Consider the following 16843-nt stretch of genomic DNA (forward strand, 5'->3'; position numbering starts at 1 on the left):
TGGGATGCCAGTCTCCAGGGAGGAGTCAGCAAAGGGTTACTCAGATTCTACAGTAGTTTTTTCTCAGCAGTGTCTATTATGAATTGACAAATTTCTGTCTCTTGCTATGTAATTGTGTACTTTGGGACTGTATTTCTTACTGGTAGTGCTTCCTATACTGATTATTCTTCTATTTTAGAAAATAAGGAGAGGATGAACAGTGGAAGTGTGTGGCATTTGTTGAGAAAGCTCGTGTTTGCATAAAATGACAAACTGAATCCTTGATCTGTATATTTCCAGAGTGAGTATTGTGTGATATCTCTTAAGATTGAAAAATTGTCGGTGTATACCTGCAATTTCCAACAACATTCAGAATTCCCACTCACCTCCGATTATCAGGGTTCTTTAAAGTGCTAATATGTTTTCTCTAAGTGTTTCAAGCTCCGAGAAAGTTTTTGCTTCTGATACAATGCAGAAATAATTGAAAAAGCTGTGGGAGAGTTTGAGCCAGGGAGAAGCAGTACAAATGGAAGCAAGAGAGAATGTTGTGCTTACTTAAAGCAACCACTGGAATTTCCTATTTTGTAATGAAAGAGCAACTGGGTAATCTTGCCTAATAAGAATGATTCCTTTTTCTCATGTAATTGAAGCTGTTACTGCCTTATTGTGCTATTTTTCATATAAATGAAGTGATTTCCCCCTCCGCTTTGGTAGGAATGACAATTGGACTCCTTCGGGATGGCCACTTAATAAACTAGTGTCTAGTTTGAGACACCAACTGCTGGATCCAGCAGATTTAGATCGCTAAGCATGAGAAGTTCTTTACTCAGTTGCATGCAGCTGCATGCTGGCCTAATTTTCCAGAGAACAAAAATGTAAATTATTTTCATTAACTTTACTGAAATCTGTCTCACATAATATGCCTCATGCTTCAAAGCGTACTATTAAATATCTTTATAAAGTCAACATAAATCAGAATGAGTTGCAACGTGATCATAGAATAGGGATAAACCAGCAATAGTGTAAGGCTGAGGTTTCCTGATTTATTGTAGTCTTCTGGTGTGACATCAGGCTAGTCATCTCGGCTTCTAGCTATGTCCGTGCTCAGTGCTGTACCAGAGTTAGCCAAGCTAGTCCCGAACACACTGGTTCACTTGTGTGCAGCAGAGTGTAATGTTTGCACACCCTGCCTCTCACATGCTGTGTGAACACTGCAGCACCAAGCTCCTCATGGGCTTATTCTCAGCAAGATAATGCTTTCCTTTAGAACCACTTAGGTGCTTCTGTGCTACACAGTGCTGTGCATGAAAGGTACACTTACAGAGAAGTTAACGATCTAAATAAGCTCTATACTTGGAGAGCATCAGTATTATGAGCTGCCTGGTATTAATGGTAATAAAATTTAAAAAGCAAGTCGCTTTGATAAGATTTAAGATTTAAAAAAATCTTTTAATTTCTATATTTATAAGATCTTTTACTGCATTTCTGACTTAGCTGCAGTGAAAAGGGCTACTACATTTTATGTCATACAAATATAGCACATCTGAAAACTTTTTTCAAATTATACTTAGTTTTTCATATGCCTTGCAACTTCAGCAATTTGCATATTTTCCGGACTGTTATTGTATTATGATAAACAGGGATTATCATATATTTTCAGATAATGTTTTCTTAACAATTCAACTTCTATTTGTAACTCTTCCATTTATTTTAATTACTAGCACAGTGTGCAACATTTATTAATCAGCAGAGTCTTTTTAAGTTAAAATACTAAATTAGCTAACCCCATTAACACAGAATACTCCAAACAAGCAGTAATAGGAGAGGTAGTTACTGTGCAAATCGTATTATACATGCGGGTGCTCTAGGGCACAGTTAAGCATGATTACGCTCTTTTGATCCAGTATTCCTCTGCTTCTTCCAGCTAATTTCCACTGGAAATTTACAAAGTAGCGCCTTCATTTTTCCATCTTAATTTTTCTAATGAAGTTCTGGTACTTTATAACACTGGGGATGCAGATAATAAGTCTGTGTATAATTAAGAAGTTCCAGAATTTGCTGCAGAAGAGATCTCTTTTACTTCCTACAAGAACTAGACTGTGCTTTTCTTTGCCACTTTACATTATCGCAGACGGGGGTTAAACAAAAACGGCCAGAGGAGTCTTAGATTTACTGACGTTAGGATAAAAGTGATTGATAGTTGATTGAAAAAGTATGTATTTAGTATATTACCGTAGACAATATGTGTAATAAGGCACCCGAATTAAGTTTCTTATGGAAAAAATACTGCACTAAAGGTAATCTGACTAGATATGTTAAGTAAAGCAGACTGTCTTTACTTTTGTAAATAACACTTTGATTTTAATATGCACTCATTATGAACTAAATAAGGGCTGCCCTACTGCAGTTTTTTGCTATGGAAAAGCACTGTCCTTCTTCCTTCGTTCCCCGAGTTAAAAGATAGACAGTTTTGGATTTGATGAAGAAATTACTTCAGGTATAACCCAAATTTGAAAGCTTAAAATTGATTTCATGTTTTATTTAAAGAAAAAAAAAAAGATTAAAGATTCACAGGTTCCCAATAGAGAAGCATAGTTTGTTTGGAGCTAATAATTCATGGTGGTCTTCAAAGTGAGATAAAATTGTTTTATTTGAATTAGATCAAGACAACAAGGAATTGAATTGCTATTGCATAGAACCACTTTAGATAAAAATTTAACAACATTATCACACATCTAGAGTTAAGATTTTGGTAGTATTTTTACTACTAAATTACAAAAATGTACAGTACATAGAAATATTATGAAGGTTTGAAAAAACATGTAAGCAGAATATTCCTTTTAGTTCTTTCGTTTTAGTATTTCTTATTGTGCCCTGATAGTGCAGCACGTATGGCAGTCTGGCAGTAGATCTAATGCCAGTTCTTTCTCAGAAGCCTGGGTAAAGTTTGAAGCATTTCTGGTATCAGGATTACATGCCTGCATTGCTAGACTGCTGGGATTTTGCCTCTTGGGCAGATCCAGAGAACGTGCTGAAGGACCACTCTGGTTTTTTGCTGCCATTTAAATTCAAGAAAAAGTGAATGCCTCTGAACTGTGTCCTGTTGGTAGGTACCATATAGCATTGGGACGCTGCCGCCCAGCAGTAAATGATGGACCCGACAAATCCTCTTTCCTGTTTGCGCTGCTGCTCCCTCCTCTCACATTGCCATAGACACCAGAGCTCAGTACCTACTGCTGCTTCTATCATCTCAGTCGATCCAACTGGAAATCCTTCAGCGTCTAAAAGGCCTCTTCCATCTCCTGTCACAATAGTGAGAAATATTACAATAAAAGAGAGAATGGAGGGAAGAAGTGGTATGTGAGGAGATGCAGGAAGAAAGATCATGAGGGGGTAAAAATTAGGATTAGAAAGATGAAATTAACAGTAGCAGGGAGGTGCAGGATGGGATGAGTGAAGGGTGAGAGAAAGCAATTTTTATTTTTGCTAACAACAAATATCTAGGGTACCTCTTGAAATTTAAATACAAGCCACTAGCAGCTGTCAGGTCCAGGATTGGCTATTATATCAAGGCTTCTAGGTCTTTTTTCATTAATTAGGTTCAACATAGCGTGGTCCTGGCAACAGCGCAGCTGGCCGTCACTACCAGTGATGCTGCCAGCTTTGATCCTGGTCCTCCCTCAGGTTGTGTACGTGTAATACTGCTATATGTAGAACCTGAGATAGATAGTTTCCCGTTTTGGGTTCCAAATCTTTCCCCCTGTCTTGAATGTATTCTTTGGCATATCTCTCATTCAAGCTTTTGTGGTAGTTGAAATGAAAAGAATTTTCACTTTTAAATTTATTTCTTTAGGGAAAGTTCACCTCATATTAAATCATCAACTTTTGGAAAGGCTTAGCTTATACTAACTGTTTTATGGCATGGTATAACATCAATACAGAATTTAATTCTTCTTTGATCCTACTGCTTCTGTCTCTGTCATATTTACTGAAAACCTTCAAGAATTTCTGAATTTACACTTAAATCACAAGGAAAAGCTGAAACCCAGATGTGAGAATCCTGTGAGTGAGCTTTTTGTGGAAAAAAACTATTGAGGTCTAAACTTGTGCAGTTGATAATGGCATCATACCATTGTCTGTATTTAATTTTCCTCTCCTTCCATCACTCTCTTCTGTCACATTTAGAACACATGCTGTCATTAATTTTGGGAAAAGCTGTGTCAGGTGTATATATAGAGCTACAGAACACAATACCATTAATGAAGTGTTTTGCAGCGCTATTGCTTTTTACTATGATTATTGGTTGTGGGGGTATAATGTCTTTTGTATGACTCACATTAATTTGGTTACCCTACTTAACACAAAAAAATTGTTTTAATGTTCTTTTTAATTACTTATTCACAGAGTAACGAAAATTCTTACTTGCTTTAAATAGACGTTGAATTTGCAAGCATATGATCCTTTCTTGTAGTTAGATCATTATCACTATAAGGATCTGCCCACCTCGCTCTGACAGCAGCACTATAAACAGAAGGAAAAAAAGAAAGTTTCTGCTTCAGACTACTTCATACCATTATACCCAATTACATTATTAATATTCTTTCATTTCAGTTTTAATTTTTTTTATTGTTCAATGTTCTTCCTCAAAAATTCATAGTTGCTTTAATTTTTTTTACTCAGCCATAGACATACATTCCAGGCTGTACGGCACATACTCCAGATAATGTTCTTAGAGGAGATACGCAGCAGAATGCAGATCACATTTGTACTAAACTACATATAGAACATACTGTTAGTTGTGTCTTAAAGTGTTACAGTATATGTATTTTTTTGTTTGGAATCATGGTAGAACATAGATTACTCTGAGTATTCACTTGCCAAAAAGACAAAGATTAACTGATCCACAGTAAAATCAAAACCTCTATATAGGAAATTTTATAGGGAAAACTATAATAATTTACTTTATCTTCTACTTTCCTCAAGATTTTTTTTTGCCATTTTTTGTATAAATTTTACAGACACAGTATTCATATTAAATTATGAATGCTATGGCTCAACTAAATTCTATGCATATATGGGCAAATCCCTAAACTGCTAGCCTTGTCTTCTCAGCTATCCAATCCCCTGAGAAAGCCAATTTTCTTTCATGTCTGAACAAAAGAAAAATGTACTATTAAAATGCAATTCAGAAGTGATAAAAACTGCAAGTGGAGCAGCCGGCTCACAGCACCTTCGATGTATTCTCTGGGACACTGGGGCCACATTAATTTTTGTGTGTGTGTGATGTCCATCCCATGTGCAAATTAGCATTACAAGTACCATAATCTGTCTTATGTGAGAGTGTCCTTTCCCACGAGTATACACATGCTACTATAGCTTTGTATAATTTAAAAGTCTGCTAACTCAGTGTTTTTCTTTTGCTAACTTTACATGACATTTGTTTGTGGTACTTGATAGGATAAATTGATATAGCTGGCAAGATTCTAAAATAGTTTCTTTTTATGGAGTGGAAAGAAAGAAATGTAACTTAAGAAAACAAACACTCAAACAGTTGCTGATGGATCAGTTAGTTCAAATAAATAATTTTCTGAGTCTGAGAGCTGAGAGACAAAGAAAAGTATTTTAACCCCCATCTTTACCAAAAACTTGTTTGACTGTCTAACTCATAGGGACTCTGGATTCTGAAAAGCTTTCAGCTAGGAAAAGGTTTTAATTAACTACACCTGTTGTCATGGCAGTTAAAGTGATGTTTTAAACTTCTGAAGCATATATTTCTAATTTTACTGTATAATAATTTTTCCTGCACTTGTAGAATAAAGAATGCATGTTGCTTTTTCAGAATACCAGCTTAATTCACAACGTTTTACTTCATATTAAAATGTACTTGTTTGCTCTCATAACTCTCTTGCAAACTGAAATAGATGGAACTAAGACATCTTTGTAGGGTCTCTTGCAGATCCTTTATATATAAGATGTTTTTTCACCTTCCTCCATACAGTTTGCTGTGGAATCTACCCAGAAAACCTGTAGTTGTCCATGAGAGTTAGGGACATCCATCTGAAAACCTCTTCCATGCCCAAAGCAGGTAGCTGGAGCTTCACTGTTCAGTGGTACTATGTAAGCAGGGAGCCCACCATCAGTATGACCAAAGGCGAAAGAATCAGGCTCCAAAAGATTGCTAATTAGGACATAATTATAACTTGAGAGTTATTTGTGAATAACTCTCACAAAAACACAATTTGTGAATTCAGAAGAAGTAATTTCTTTGCTTTGTGGTCTGTCAATACGTGAAAGTCAACATTACTATTTGTATAAGTTTCTATTCTGCTAAATGAGAGTAAGGTTTATTTAGCTTTGATTAACAGATATCAAAGGATGCATACCTAGTTTAAGGTACAAGGAGGATTCTTTGTGGTGCACATTTGCCTTGGTTTATGCTTATACTGCTGGCATGCGTGAAATGTTTCCATCCTGATGGAACGATCAGGTTTAGGTTATGTGTTGGGGGCCTACATGACTTGTAAAGCGGATGCAAAGTTCTCCAGAAATGAGCTCTATACTTGTGCATGGTGCATGCCTGCCCCTGGCAGCTGGCACAGACTGCGCTGCCTGCTAAGACTTGAGGTGTCGACATGCAGATCCCAGCAAATTGAACCCCGCTCATTCTTCACATCACACCAGTTGGTAGTGCGGATATAGCCAAAGTAATAATCTAGTAATGCAAGTGAACCAAGTTATATCTTCGTACAGAAAGTCTTCATTTTATCCTGTTGAAACTCTATATCCCTTTGCTCCAAATTTAATTTAAAAGCAGCTATAGGAGAAATTGCAGTAATCGTCTCACAATACTGAGGGGGAACATTAAGAAGGCAGTGGAAAATAACAGGAACATGTGTCCTACTGTAGCATTGGTATCTATGACTTACATCAATCCTGTGGTATCTAGAATAGAGTATAACTGATTTTTAAATATTTTTGAATTTCAGATTTCTGCCATTTTCTTTGTATCACAAAAATGAGAAGTATGACCCATCAATTCATAGGTCAGGCAAATATGGCCAAGAAACTTATGGAATTAAACACTTCCGAGAAGTACAGCCTGAGAAGTGGGTAGCAGACAAGGTAAGTCACTGCAAAAATAAAAGAATGGTTTACTTTTTTAGATTGTTATTGTAGTAGAACTAAGTGAATTTGGAGCTGATCCAGAGATCATGGAATCCAATGGGAATCTTTCTAGCTTGTTATAATATCACATAGTTAGAGCTGAAATGGTATGGCAGGTTTCCTCGACTCTCTTTCTGTTAAGTTCAATTTGAGGAAATTCAGCGCCTCTCCCGCCTACAAGATAAGGATTTAAAAGCCTGATTAAGCACAGCTTTGGTTATATAAGTTTTGCAAAGTTTTATTCTATCTGTATTGCCTTTTCTGATTTAAGAGAGATTGCATATTTACTCTTGCACATTAAGATAAACCTTCAGAAAATTATGGCAAAACCTGATTAAAAACAACAAAATATTTTACTGCTTACATTCTTTGGAAAATTCTAAAAATAGTGAATAGCCATTTTTATTTTAAGATAGTCTCATTAAACTGCCTGCTTTGTCAGGAGCATCTCATATAGTTCTGGTTTTGTAGTGCTACAAGAGGTAATTTTCCTCAGAACACGTTCTAACACGAGTTTGTGTAATGGTTGCGTTACTTCTATTTGTATTAGGTATCATAATCACATTAAAATTTTCCAGTATGAGAAAGATAATGGACTTGATAGAGAGTGCAGCACAGAGCCACAAAGATAGTTAAGGGACTGGAACGTCTTTTGTAGGAGGAGAGGCTGAGAGAGCTGGAACTCCTCAGTCTGGAAAAGAGAAGGCTCTTATCAATGTGTATAAACACCTGATAGGAGGCAATGAAGAAGAGGGAGCCAGACTCCTCTCAGACTAAGTAGCGCCCAGTGACTGGACAAGAGGCAATGGACACAAACTGAAATGCATGAATTTTCGTCTGAATGTGAGAAAACACTTTTTTTTTTTTTTTTTTTTACTGTGAGAGTGACAGAGCACTGGCACAGATTGCCCAAAGAGGTTGTGGAGTCTCCCATCCTCGGAGGTATTCAAAGCCCAACTGGACATGGTCCTGGGCAACCTGCTGTAGCTGAGTAGGGGGGTTGGACTAGATGGTCTCAAAAGGTCTCTTCCAACCTAAACAATTCTGGGATTTTGTAAGATATGATTACTTATCTCCCTGAAAGTAACTTAATCTTTTTAAATATATAACAAGTTCCAAGGAATCTTAGTTTGAGAAGTAATATTTTTAAAAAGAATTCTTTCTCAAAACTTTAAAAATGAGCTCAGAGTAAATTTTGGTATTTTAACATACATTAATTAAATCTCATTGCAAATAAAGGCACAAAGATCAACATTCAAACAAAAAGATCTGAATTTGTCTTTCAAAAGCAATGAGTGGAGGATATGACTGAATGAAGTCCCACAGCATAAGTATGACATATTAAAAAGATGTAAAAGTCTTATTGGTGGTACTCATCTTGTCCTGTAAAGACTCTTCCTTTTCCAGTCCTTAGCAGTTCTTGATCAGGCTCAGATGATGATATCAAACAATGTAAAGATATTTATATTGTATATCATATCACGCATATATAACATTATATAAATTATGGGCTTAGCTGAAACAACTAAACTCACTTTACTTGTGATCTTGGACAGATTTCAACCTAAATCTCTAGAGGTGAATAGCTGTATACATTAACCCAACATGACATACAACCTTCCAACCCCAATTCTAATTTAATATGAAGTTTCAATTAGGAGCTGCTTCCCCAAACGGAGAGATAAGAGGAGAAAAGAGCTATGACCTACCTGCTGCTTTAATGGGTCATTATTATCAGGAAAAAAAACCCAAAACAAACTCCACCTCCGCACTACATTTTAATGGTAAAGGTCCTATAGGCAGGTGTGAGGTCATACTTTCATAACTGTTAAATTTGAAAAAAGTGTCACTTTCTTATTCCTAAACTGTATTAAAACTTTGTATATATCAGTGCTATGAACAAAGTTATCCTGTTCTAATGAATCACAAGGCTAAATGGCTTGTATCAAAATATTACCCAAAAAAATCAGATTTTTGCTTAACACTTTGTCTGCTAAGCACAGCCCTCCTTTGAGTTTGCCAGGAGGTGACAGTTTTGTGGATGCAACTTCTATTAAAACCCGAACATAACCCTGCCATGGTATATATTCAGCTTCTGACAGTATTATACTAAAGAAGTTTCTCTTATCATTGCTGGCAAGACAAACTACTGTGTAAGTTCTTCCAAGGAGTCAGTTCAGTGGTCAGTGGATCAGTGACACCTCTGAGCTGCTGAGGTATTATTTGATATTAGCTGCCTTTTTTTTTAAACGACATATAAAAAGTTTCCCTGTGTATGTACATGAGCATGTCCTAGTTGTATTTTCCTGAGGTTTTCATGTGTTTATAAATATGCATTTTAATTCAAGTCACAAAAAATTAGTATGTAAATTATATAATTACTTTAGAAGTAAAATGAACAACAATGAAAAATATTGCCTTGTTATATTTCTTCTGGAAAATGAAAGGGTATTAGCATAGACTTTCTCTAAACATAATAATTACCATATCTATGTGAGGAAAAGCTAATAGTTCTTTTCATCTAGTTATAATCTGAAAATTTTTATCTCATTCTGTTTACATTTCAAAGAATTTTCTGAGTTAAGGAAAAAACTGTTGTATTCTAATTCTTCATTAAAAATAAACAAGAAATGGAAATACCATACCTCTAGTGAAACTGGATCTAGTTAGTTTACCCAGTTGTAAATCACTATAAAAATAAAAATGCTTACGTATTTTAAGTTTAATATCATATGTCTAAAAACCTTGGAATGCCTTTGATAGAATTTATATGAGAAGTATCAATATAAAAAATTTACCAGTCACTATGAATTTAATCTACAACGATAGGTTCCAATGTAGCTGGACAGTCAAGGGATCAAATACACTAACTATAATCTTTCAGTTGTCAAAACACTCACGTATGTTCATATTTACTGAGGCAGAAATGATACCTTACAGCCTTTAATCGGTATTGGAATTAGTTTGCATATGCATTTTTGAAAACTGACTTTAATGACAGCATTTAATGTTTTCTTATTTGCAAAATTCAGGAAGTGACATTTTAAGATGTTCCTTACTGATAGATTCTTTCCTCTGATGCCTTATTATAGGTGAATTACAGTACAACTGCATCACTGTTTCATTATTTGCACAGGCATTTTGGCCCTAAACACAATTTTATTATCTACAAAGCATAAAAATACCCAGTACTGCAAAGAATTAATTTAGAGAACCTAAGCATATTGCACAGAACATAAAGTTGACCTTTACCGTCTACAGCTTTTGGAATGGAGTGGGATGTGGAACACATCATAGATTTAATGTGGCACAACGCTGTCTGCAGAAACTTGGGTGGGACTGTGACTGCCTGCCCATTGCACCCGATGATTGAATCTGCTGTCACCAGCATCCTGATAATAATGAACATTCAGCTTAACGACCGTGATTATGATTATCATAATTGATGTGCAAGTGCAGTGTGTGGGGATCATTACAGCTGAACTGTACAGCAGAGAAACATGCCTTAGTTATGGATAATCTTACTTTTATGCATTGATTGGGATAAAATATGCCTTTCAAGTTCAACAGGACAGCTTGATATAATTTTAGGAAGATTTCTACATATATGAATTGATGATTATTAGCTTCCTGCAAAACAGTCATTCTAGCTGTTTGTTTTGAATTGTTTCATTCCATTAATAATGGGAAATAATTAATAATTAGACATTGTTGAGTGGAAATCACTTATAGAGTACTGCCAGCATTAATCAATTATCAAGTTCAAATATTTCTGATTGTCATGGCCTTGTCTAGGCTAGGAAAAATAGCCCTTGTAATTCACCACCAACACAATTCTATTTTTGGTGGAGCAGTAGAAATTGGGCTGTAGTCAACACTATTGGCATTTTCACACTGTATTGTGTAGCCATTAGAGCAGGCAATAGTTGTTCCTTATATAAATTATATCGCTTCCATCTTTGTCACCAGAGGCAGAGAATTACAGGCTCAAATTCAGCCGGTGTAGATAAAGACACAGTCAACAGCTTCAGTAGATTTTGTTGGGCAGTGACTGCCTTCAACTGAGATTATATGAAGTTGCGGAAGTATTTAAGTTATGACATATATAACAGATAAACACCAGTGTGTGTACGTATTTTAAGCCGGAGTTTATATAAAGAATGTTATGACATAGGTATAATGCAAAGTATAGAGTTTCATTGATTTACACTGGGCGTAAATGTGGCTCTGTCCAGGAACTGGCAGAATTTCCTATGTGGGATAACAGAGATAACAGACTATGGAAACAATTCTTGATCTTTGACTTGCTTTCTACCATAAAGAAGATTGTACGGATCAAATCTCTATGAATGTCGCAACTGCACAATTCCTCTCATTTGACTTCACTAAGTTTGGACTTTCTATGATGAAAAAGAGAACTCCCTGTGTGTCCAAGGAATTCATCCTACTTTGTATAGTCTGCTGCCTCTGAAAGTTCAATAGGTTCTGTGGTTTTCATTGTTGCTGACACTATGGCCCAACTGGAATCACATTATTAGGTAGGGCCCTAATTTCCAGACATGTAGGAAGAGGTCCACAAGGAGAACTTAATATAGCCTGAAAATCTCAGTGCCTTAGAAAATGAGTGTGACTCTTCCACATGGCCATGGCCAACCCACTTTCTTCCACATTCTTCTGAGACCACTGTGTCCTGTGGTTCCACAGCAAATTTATCTTTGTATAGTATTACTGCGAGGGAAAAATAGGGCGGGGGGGAGAGGAAGTGATTTGTTCTGTTTGAAAATTAGTTTCATCCCTTATAGGACTAACAACATATTCACAACAATCACGTGTCTAGTGGATGATGTCATTGTGGCAGAATTGTTTGATACACTATTCATGCTTTTCCATCCCTGACTATACTGCAAATTATTTAAATTTCACCTTGACTCCATTTTTCCTAACCTTGCAGCGATAGGACTTGTGATAGGTATAATGTATGTGTGAAGCTTTAAACTTTTTCTCTCTCAGATTTTGACTCCATGACAATTTTTTAAAGGAATTTGCTTGTTTTCTTTTCATTTTATTTAGGAAAAAAAGATTATGCAGGAATATTTTCTAATACAGTGTGATATTGGCTAATGAATGTGCATCCATACTATCAAACTATTACATGTTTTAAAACTTTTAAGGCCGTATTTACTAGTACACTTTGACAGAAGTTACTAATATATAATGAGAAGAGCTAGCACGTGTTTTGAATATCAGATTCTTACTTCCCCAGTCCAACTGCAATGTGTTTTCCTAGGCAATGCAGAGCTGACATAATGTGGCAGCCAGAAGTGACTCTATTGTAGGGGAATTATTAGATGATCTGTAAGAGTTTGCTTGTTTCTGGAACTACCAGTCTCCTCATGAGCCATGTCAGGGATAATAAGGGTTGTTGCCAAAGCGTGTTGCACTCCAGCAATCCCTGGCCAATGACATGGCTCCTGTATGATTATTACTGCTGGCATGACTTGATGTATCTATTCAGATGTTCCAAATGGACCCTTAGTTTGAGTTATCAACTATCTGTTTCCAAGATAAGGCTGCTTTCTGTCACTTTTCTTCCTATCCTGAGTCCTGCACCAAATCAAATCATTTAAACCCAGGGATCTGGTCCTACAACAATATAACCTATACTATTCATGCAAAGTCTATCTTTTGTACCCTGTAGCATATATTTTCTGCTCTCAGAACAACCATTGTGAGTCAGAACGCTGCTGTATCTTCATGTGAAAATCAACTTGAGTAATTCCCTGCCTCCACATAGGGTAATTCCCACAGCAGCGTTACTCTCAGAGCTGTGAGCTCCTTGGAGCTCAGGCGTTTGGCTACCTGGTTAGGTAGTACAAAAAAGAGCAGCATTGCCCAATTTAATATCACAGACCAGCTTAATAAGCAAGTGGTGCTTGCTTCAGATGCAATAAGCATCTGAAATTGGGTAACAAAAAATGGCTTAAAGTCACTTTTGCAACTTGTACTTCTGAATTTTTTGCTTTTTTTAGTAAGTGTCATAATGTACTGTTGAGAAGGAAATGTATTAAAAAAGGCAGGAGTAGGTCATATCCAACGGTGGGAACACCAGACATTACCTCTCATTCACAGGACTAGAATGAAATATCTCTCATTATAAGATGCACCCATTCAGTCTTCCAGGAAAGCAAATGACAATTTCAACTTTTGACAGTTGACATGATGATTTTTCTAGATTCCTTACTGAACGACTGTGTCATATTTACAGAAATACATTTTGTTTCAGAGCTCCCGTTGGAAAAGTTCTTCAGCTGTCGATTGTTTCCTTTGAGAAAATCCTTAAGGTCACCACTGCTGGTCTGCCTTTGAAAAATGCTACTCTTGATATATGTAATGCAAATGATTATTAACTATCAGCAATCTTTCAAATTATTTTCTTAGGTGGAGAAGGAAGGTAAACACTGTGAAGCAAGTTAAAATATACAAAATGTATTCCTGGCTATTGTTTAACTAAATGCAGAAAAGAATCTATGGATAACTGGAAGGCTGAAAAGAAAGGCTGGAAAAACTTTCTGGTGAAGGTTACTGATGAGTTACAGGGTCTGATTTTGAGGGAATACTACAAAGTAGTGACTGAGAAGAGTCAAACCATTCATTATTTGCATAAGAAAAGATACTGTCACCACTCTTCTAATCAAATCCATTCTAGTGTTTTTTTGTAAGGGTTTGTCATCAACTAGTTGAATATTTTATAAAACCTGATTTTTCAGTGCTGTAATTTCTCAACGGGAAAATGCAGTCCCTTGATGATCCAAGGCTTTGAAGAATAAATTGATTCGAAAGAGAAAATTAGATGGTACTTATTATACTGTCTAACTAGCAATCCTGTGTCATTTGTCTGTTGGATGATAAATGTCTTGCTTTGCCTACCTTCCTCATTTAATAATGTAACTTGTATGTTAGTGGCATAAAAGAAAATCTTGCTTTTTAGTAAGAGCTAACTTTAACCAATATTTCTTTGAGGGAGATATATGTTTTAACGTTCTAAATAATTCCCATTGTACACATTGCTTAAACATTTTAAAGCCTCTTGTTTAATCAGAAACACTTTAGAAATAGAGTATCTTGACCAATTCCTTCAGTGCCTGGCTAGAGTACATTACAGTAACTTCTGGCAGAGATTTTAATGCAAAAAAATAATCAGTTGAGCTGGAAACGGTAGAGTTTGAAGTTACACCTAACTTGTTTTTTATATTGTTTTTAGGTCTTCACTATTTGGATATTATTTTGTTTGTTGGAATTGAAAATCCTCACACTAAACCGGGAAGTGCTGGGCCTCACCTTTTGATGACAGTTTTGGATGGGCTGTTCAGCATTCTTGGAATTAAGTGGATTTGTTTATATTTCTACCACACATAATATATTTCAACTCAATTCAATTTGCCGCAACATTGAATTAAAAAGGCTATATTTTGAAGTCACTTAAAATTCTTTATGGAACATATCTGCAAAAGCAAGCTACTTATTATTTGAAAATACTCACCTAGACCTTGTTTGTGCTGGTTAACTAGAGTTGAAATTAAAGTAACAGAAAGCTTTTCACAATCCTTTAAGAATTACATGGTCCATATAAATGTTGAAAAAATGCGGGTATGAGAACTGATCCTCAGCGCCTAGCGTAATTGAGATATATCCATGGAGCTAGGTTAATTTGCATCAGATAACTATCTGGCCCGTAATGAATATAATCAATATGTAGATAAATGCTATTTAGAAAGAATGTTCTAGGAAAAATGGTGTTACCCATTTTCACAGAAAAATAGATGCTGTTTGCTTATCTCATCTTTAAATGCACGTTGCTGGTGAGTTTGCAATTAAAGTCTAAGATCAGAAGCACATATTCTGGTGACTTTTTGCAACAGATACACTTAGGACTACAGAATGTTGCATCTTAAAATGATGCCTGAATGACATATTTTGTCACGCTGACCCATTATGATCAAATAGTTGTATAATTTGTAGCGTTATTAATACCTATAGCTGTTCTGGATGGATTGTAAGAGGTTATGCCAGGTATATGCCCAAGTGAAAGAAAGACTGCAAGTTTTTGTTGTTTTGATGATCTCTCCAGAGAGCAAGAGTAGGTTATTCTTAGAGCAGTAGGACTTCAATGCACTAAAATGGATTTGAGAGTAATCTACGTTCCCTGAATAGGAAAACTCACAGTAAAAGATAGCTTTATGCACTTACATTGGAGTGAATGAGGGACTGTAAGTAATAGAGACTGCTTGTTGTCTTAATGGTTTGATGTAAGTACCTACTGCTTCCTTTAAAATTTATATCATGAATCAACTCTGAACTCGTTTGCTCCATTTTAAATAGTAATATGATACTCACTTTGGAATACAGTTCAGTGTTTATTCAGTTAATGCAATGAAGAGCTGGTTTTAACACGCCCTTTATAAACTCAGGTTAAAAGGATGTTCCACCATGATAGAGATAAGAAACTATATTCTTTCTTCTCTTATAGTTTTTGTTGATCTCAGCATAAAATATGTAGGGAAACTGAAAGGCATATCCACATAAGGAGTTATTTATGAGTAGGTGTATTACCATCTCTTAATATTCTAGAATGAGAATTACAGAATTATTCAGGAATAACCTTTGCACTTCAAATTCAGGCTTCACTTCCGTTTAAATAACCTTACAAGCTTTGATGAGTTAATGTACGGAGGTAATAGCACCTAAAGTAAAGGGGATAGGATGTAAAGGCTGTGATGCCCACAGTACCTGTTTCACAACTGTATTGTTTTTGTTTTCCATAATGAGACTATTTGAGTAGGAATTTACATTTTGACTGTGATTATAGGAACTAATAATATTCCCAGACAGTAGCTCTGAGATGTGTTAGCATCTCTTACCTGTAGTTGTATGAAGGAATGACAGCGTAAGTGGTAAGTGCTTATCATTAGCAACTGAATACCCTGCTCTTCTAAAATATAACTTGTTAGGTATGAGAGTCTCAAACTTAGGGGGGAAAAAAAAGAAAAAGAGAAACAATAAGAACATTGCATATTGACAGACTTTGTACGCTAATGCAAAGCTGCTTGATTGAGCAGTGTAGTGTCAACCATGTCTTTCTTCTGATGCTAAAAGTAATGCACATAGACAGAGTGACAATCAGAGTACAGCCTCCCATCAGCTGTAATTAATCTTTTAGTTAACAGAGACTAGAAAAGCTTCTCATCAGCCTCTTCTGAAGTCTGAGGCACCCTGTTTTTTGATGTTTGCATTCTGAGTAAAATTGTCCCCACCAGTTCTAACAAATTGAAACACCAGGCTAATTATGGCAGCTAATGAAGTGTGTGGAATGGTCACAGCTTGTCGTGAAACTGTTCCTTCAGCTCAGATTAGAGTTTCATCAATCACTTTTTTAAACTGATCCAGAATTGCTTCTGCCCAGTGCTTGGCATTTTTAATGCTGTTTCTGTAATTGGTTTTTTCCCCAAAGCTTAGGCTATTTTTTGAAATATTACATTCTCAGGATAGGACTTACAAACTCCAGTTTATAAAAAAACATTTCATTATCGCCTCTATCAGCTGATCAAGTGCTAGAAAGCTAATAAAAGAAGCAGAAATATAAAATTTGATATATTGCTTTTAATCCAGCTAAAGGTAGCAATAAAGCATATACACATATATG

At 35.8% G+C, this 16843-nt stretch overlaps 1 protein-coding gene across 1 annotated transcript in view; it reads left to right on the forward strand.

Annotated features, from left to right (window-relative positions):
* Window positions 1–16843, forward strand: part of SPATA17 (spermatogenesis associated 17) — a 94543-nt gene that overhangs the window by 66997 nt on the left and 10703 nt on the right. The window contains exon 9 of the mRNA XM_076335567.1: window positions 6966–7101. Coding sequence (XP_076191682.1) covers window positions 6966–7101 — 136 coding nt within the window. The remainder of the gene's footprint in view (window positions 1–6965; window positions 7102–16843) is intronic.

The sequence above is a fragment of the Aptenodytes patagonicus genome, chromosome 3 (assembly GCF_965638725.1).
Source record: "Aptenodytes patagonicus chromosome 3, bAptPat1.pri.cur, whole genome shotgun sequence".
Lineage (NCBI taxonomy): Eukaryota > Metazoa > Chordata > Aves > Sphenisciformes > Spheniscidae > Aptenodytes > Aptenodytes patagonicus.